The following is a 6,000-nucleotide window of genomic DNA, read 5'->3' as shown; positions in this document are numbered from 1 at the left end:
TCCGCATTTTTTAACGTGAGAATTTTCTAATAAGAAGGAGCCTTGGAGCCCTTCATGAATTAGGCATCAGGAGCCAGAGCAAACAGCGCTGAAGGTGCCCCGGTAAAGCCGTGCTCACACAGAGCTCCGAGAGCAGGATTTGCTGGCAATCCCTTCCCCAGCAGCCGAGACTCTGTGCCACTGCCTCGCCCTGCCTGTTTCCAGGTCGATTATGGACTTTCCTGGCTGCAGAGCAAAGCCCTGCCCTGCCCCTGGGGCTCAGGGCAGGAGCACAAAGGAAAAGCCAGCCCTGTCCCACCAGGTCCCCCTCGCTCCTGGCCGAATCCCGAGCCAGCTCCTCCCGGCCCTGCCAGCGCTGATTCCTCTGCTCTCAATACTGCTAAGGCAGAATGGAGAAGTTTCAGTTCCTGGTTTTTAAATTCCCTTTTTTTGCCAACTTCTCCCCGTTTCCCAGGATCCTGTGTTGCCAGCTGCGGCAGGAGAGGCTGTGGGTAGGTGGCCCATTCCCACAGCCAGACCCTCACTCTGCCCCAGCCCCGAGGGATTTGGGAGTGTGGGGACACATGGGAGAGGCTGTGGCAGTGTTTGGGGGCACCACAGCCCTGCCAGCCCCACAGCAAACCCTGCACTGCCAGGGCTGGGGGGCCAGGCTCAGCTTCATCCTCTCCCCACTCCTCCTCACGCATGGCAGTTCATGCAAGGATTTTAAAACTGCTGAAGATTCTTTTAAAAGAAATGCTTCCCCACCTTCCCTTTTTTTTTTTTTTTTTCCCCTCCAAAGAAGCACCCCCTCCATGGCAGCTGTGAAATATGGATTATTTACCTCCAGACTGGGCACGAGGCTGATCCAGCCTTAGAAGTAAATGCATATTTAGTCTTTAAGGCATATTTATCCATGTAAATACATATTTTGGTATACACATTCTTCATAACACAGTTCTGTGGGCCCTGTGGAGGTTTTGGTAGCAGAACATTTGCCATTGTCTATTTTGAACACTTGCTCAGAAAATGTGCAAAAAAAGCAGCTGTCACTGGGATGGGTTTAACACTCCTGGATCTTAAAAACAGCATCGACTCTAAAAAAAACCTATTGAAAAGTTTAAAAAAAGCTGTCTGGCTCTGAAGGATCCTGCCAAGATACAAACCCTTGAGAAGCTGCATTTGTTCCCGAGCTGTGAGACGTGCCTCAGCTGAGTGTCAGCTCAGTCCCAGGGCCAGCAGCCGTGTGACAGCAGTGTCACCGCTCCCTCCCTCCCTCCCTCCGTGTGGGGACAGCCCTGAGTCACGGCGCCAGGAGCCCTCCCAGCCTGGGGGCTCCAGCCACCTGCTGGAAATGCTCAGCTAAGCCTTTTCTCGTCGTGTTGGGAACCCACAGAGCCAGCCTGGCAGGAGGGAAGCACAGATCAAACCTCCCAGCAGCCGCCCACGGTGCCCCCACAAATGAGGGGCTGGAACCAGCCCCAGCCCCCTCCCCTCCTGCAGTCCCTGGCAGGGGCTGTGCTCACTCTGCTGGCTGCTCTGGGAGCACAGCCCCCAGCCTGGCCCAGCCCACTCACCCCAACCAGGTGTGTCCCCCTGACCCCTTCACTGCAGCTCCAGCCCTGCCCAGAGCCCCCCAGTTCCCTGCCCCTCGCAGCCCCAGCACTCTCCTGCCTCACAAAATCCCCCCTGGCACCCAGGCACGGCTCCCAGCTCTGCTGCTGCTGTGGGTCTGGGGTTTTCCCTTGGGGCTGGGCCAGCAGGGTGTCCCCCCAGGTGAAAATCAGATGTGGGGCAGGACCTCTCGTCCGTGCCACCCAGTGGCTCTCCCTGGTGCCAATGCAAACATTCAACACTTCACTGAACACTCTGCTTCTCACGTTTAATCGGGCTGCTGCTCATTCTATTCTGTTGCTGGACAATCAGGTTCCAAATGTCAGGAATCACTGGAATGCAGGGTTTGGTCCAGCCACAGCATAGAAACTCTCCCAGTTTTACACACGTGGCTTGGGTTATCCATTGCCTCGTTTTTCCCTCCAAGAAACTGCACTGACACAAGACTTCCTGCAGCACCACTGTTCCTAGCGAATGGATTCTAAAATAGAGCACTTTAAAGCTGCAATACAAGAGGGATTGGGGTATCAGGACTGATAAACTCCTTTGAGGTGAGTTTGTACCCTTTCCTTGCAGAATGGGTTCGTTCATGTTATTCCAGGTTTTAAAAAATGCCACATTTCTGGAAACAGCAACTGCTTGGCACAGGGCTGTAAATAATAAGAGAAATCACACAGTCTGTCACTGACCACATGCAGAGTGACCCAGGATGTTTTATTGCCATTTTTGGAGCAAACACCTCTGCTCTCTCAGCAGGGACAGCAGAGGCACTGCCCCTCCTGGCTGTGCCTGGCCTGGGACAGCTCAGACTGAGCCCAGGGAGCTCCCAGCCCTCCTGGCTGGAAAAATGGGATCTTGGGACTGCTGAGTATTCCCAGGGCTCAGCTGGGGCTGCTCACTGCCCTGAGCAAACAAAGGGGGGAGCTGGGCAATTCCAGCCACTACTGGGGCTCAAACGCAGAGCCTGGGAGTGATCACAGTGAAAGTGCTGCTGCCCACCCAAGGCCAGGCTGGACGGGGCTTGGAGCAGCCTGGGACAGTGGAGCTGTCCCTGTCCCTGTTGTCCCTGTCCCTGGCAGGGCTGGGATGGGATGGGCTCTCCCACCCCAAGCCAGCCCGGGATTCTGTGATGAGCATTTTGTTATTCCTGCTGTCAGATGTTGTTGGTGAGCAGGTCAGGAGCTCTTGGGGCCACCAGGGCATGTGGTGCCCGAGGGCTGCTGGCCATGGCTGCCCCAGTGAGTGACACAGGTGGCACTTCTGTGTGAGCAGCACTTCACCCCAGGGCCGTGCAGGGCTGTGAAGGATGGAGCACCATGTCACAGGATTTCTGGGCTGGTCCCTCAGGGTGTGCCAGCAGGGTCCCCTCCACGGGAAGGTGTGGGGGCTGCAGGGACAGCCCTGGCCAGGGGAGCAGCTCCCCCAGCCCTACCTGCCCAGGTGGCTCTCCCAAGCACGGCCACCTGCCCTCAGCAGGAGCGGCCTCGCTGCTGCCACAGGGATATGTGGGGATAGAAAATTGATACTCCAGGGATTTGCAGGTGTCTCATGGTTCAAAGCATCCTTTATCATTGCTAAATCAGCCAAACCAGTACAAAATTGAGTGCAAGAAAAATACCAATTCACGTCGGCTTTGCCAGCAATACAAAAGGGACGACCCTGACATTTACAGCCAGGTGGGAATTTGGCTTTGGGGGAACATTCCCACATTCAAAAGGTGCCACAAAATCGTTGGAGCTCTGTTTTCTACGGGGAAATGTCGTTTTTACAGAGGTCACCTACTGCTCAGTGGCGGTGGAGGGAGGGACCAAAAGGAGTCGGTGCTGCCCTGGAGCTGAGCCCTGCCCCCGGAGCAGCTCCTGCAGGGGGCAGAGGAGCCTTTCCTGGCAGCCCGGGCACCTCCGGCCCCACCAGACAGCTGCTACGCTCAAAAGGATGCTCCAGCATTTCCCAGAACACATTCCAGACCGGTTGGAGAGGAAGAGGAAAGTCGTGTTTCATGAAGGCACAACCATGCTGAACTGGCAGGAAGGAGGGAAGAGAACGAAAGCGGCACTGCACAACGCAGTTATAGTACAAGGCTCATTCTTGAAACCTGAATATCATGCTAGAAGAAAATCTAGATATGTGTCATATTTTGAAGAAATATTTTGAAGGCAATATTATTCGATTTTTTTTTTTTTTTAACTCAAAAAAGAACAAATGTTTTTCGTGTAAGTTTGGATAGAATGCTAGCTGAGAAGGGAACTGAATGTTTGTATTGCAGCCTTAAAGAAGCACATTTTTACTGCAATATCCTTTTTTTGTAAACTACAGTCTGCGAGTCAGCAGACCATGACTGAATGCTTCTGAAAACTTGTCGATTACAAACATGAAATCACAATTAATATCCTCTAAAAGTAATTTCAGAGTTCTCACGTCTTAGAAAAGGACAATGTGTACTGCTCCACAAGGTAATGCAGCTAATCAAAAAAAAAAAGGAGTCGAATTAAAGTATTTACATAATGAGCAATTCTACAGAAGGCGATCATCCCCATGTAAGCACTGATTATATCCCACGCCGCTTTTAACAAACTCTACCAGATTGGATCCAGTCATCAGCACTTTCAGAGAATCCTTAAAAGCCTTTTATGGGTCTTTACATTTAGTGCAGAAGGATGTTCTTCAGGTAGAATATGCTGCTGAGGGAGGAGAGCGTCAGCACCAGGGACCAGCAGGAGAAGAGCACCTCGGCGTGCCCGGTGATGCCGTACTGGGCTGTGCTGGGAGCTGCAAGGCAAGCACAGGGGTCAGTGACAGCTCCCTCTCTCAGCCCCCCGCCTTCCCCTTTTCTGTGCTGTTCTCAGCAGAATTGGCCCGGGAAGCAGGGAGGAGGCTGTGAGCACAGCCCAGCCCTGCCGCCACCCCGCCCAGGGAACAGCCCCGCTTGCTCCAGGAGCTGAGATTGTTCTAAGGCAAGCACTTAGAAATGGGAGTGCTTCGTTTTTAACCAGCTGAATAATCGATCCATTTTTAAGTTACTGAGCGTGAGGATCTGCAGTGCAATCAATGGGAGGGGACTGGATTAAGCCCTCGTGGAAAACAGCTCATTTTCTGCCCAGCTCCAGAAGCCAGAGTCTGACAATGCTGCTCAGCCAAAGACATTAATACTCATTTTGAAGAAATTGTATTTATGTGTTTACCACAAAGCCTGGCTCGAATTCCTGGGTAAATGCACACCAGGTGCAAAGAGGAGGAAACCAGTGCTGAGGAGCAAGGGAGGAGCTGGTCCCTGGGCCTGGGAATGTCCCAGCTGTGCCTCAGGGATGCCCCTGGCAGAAACCCTGTCCTGGCAGGACAAGGGGAACGGCCTTGAGCTGGATGGGAGTTGATTCAGATGGGACACTGGGCAGGAATTGCTCCTGGCAGGGTGGGCAGGCCCTGGAATAGAATTCCCAGAGCAGCTGGGGCTGCCCCTGGATCCCTGGCAGTGCCCAAGGCCAGGCTGGACACTGGGACTGGAGCAGCCTGGGACAGTGGGAGGTGTCCCTGCCGTGGCAGGGTGGCACTGGGTGGCTCTGAGGTCCCTCCCAGCCCAGCCCATCCCAGGATTCTGTGAAAGCTGTGGGTTTGCTCCTGGAAAGCCTCGGGCAGGAGGGAGCACCAGGAGCTGCTCCCTCGCCCCGCACCAAATCCTGTTTGCTTTCCCAGGATGCAGCCTCCCAGTCCTGAGCCTGCTCAGCCCAAATCCTGGCCCAAATCCAACCCACCCAGAGCTCTTTGGTTTCTGTGCAGCCCCCTGCAGCTCCACGTGTGCTGTGTGACATTTCACCTGGCACAGAGTGTGACACAGCCCAAAATCCTCATCTTCCCCCCCTGCAGAAGGGTTCAGGTAATAAACCCAAAACAAAGCAAGATGAAACCCGGTTTTGAAGCTTAGTTTGGTGACTGATGGCTGTGACTAACTGCAGGCCAGGGCACTTCCTCTCCTCTCATTGCAAAAGGACTTTCTGAGCTAAGTCAGGATGACAAATCAACCTTTAATTTATCACGAGGGCCGGGTGGGGAAGCTGGAGCATAACACAGGTGCTGCTTCATTTTGTGGCATGAAGAGAGATTCCCCAACTTAAGGATAATTTGAACTCCAGGAGCTCTAAAAGCCAGCGGAAAATTATGTAAATCTGATTTCCTGCATAGGAACCAGCTCTGTCTTCCCAGGGTTTATTAAATCATTCCTGGATTGTTTCTGCACAAAGGCAAGAGGGGAGTTAATGGGGGGGAAATGCACTGACTTGGGAGATAATAGAAAAGTTACAGTTCCCAAAGCTGCCTAAGGAGGAGAATTGGGTGGAAAAGAAACCTGAAGGAGAAGCAAACCTGGAGAAGCTTAATTATCCATTATGATGTCACACGAAGCCTACTGGATGA

General features: G+C 53.2%; 1 protein-coding gene across 2 annotated transcripts in view; it reads right to left on the bottom strand.

Annotated features, from left to right (window-relative positions):
- Window positions 1–1,847: 1,847 nt before the first annotated feature.
- The window catches only part of NEGR1 (neuronal growth regulator 1), a 196,562-nt gene continuing 192,409 nt past the window's right edge, over window positions 1,848–6,000 (bottom strand). For both annotated transcript variants that reach the window (XM_059853533.1, XM_059853534.1), the window contains one exon: window positions 1,848–4,362. In XM_059853533.1, coding sequence (XP_059709516.1) covers window positions 4,238–4,362 — 125 coding nt within the window. In that variant the 3' untranslated portion in view covers window positions 1,848–4,237. The remainder of the gene's footprint in view (window positions 4,363–6,000) is intronic.

This window comes from Haemorhous mexicanus, chromosome 9, assembly GCF_027477595.1.
Source record: "Haemorhous mexicanus isolate bHaeMex1 chromosome 9, bHaeMex1.pri, whole genome shotgun sequence".
Lineage (NCBI taxonomy): Eukaryota > Metazoa > Chordata > Aves > Passeriformes > Fringillidae > Haemorhous > Haemorhous mexicanus.
Note: the sequence above shows the minus strand (reverse complement) of the source record. Positions and strands in the feature narration are given on the sequence as shown.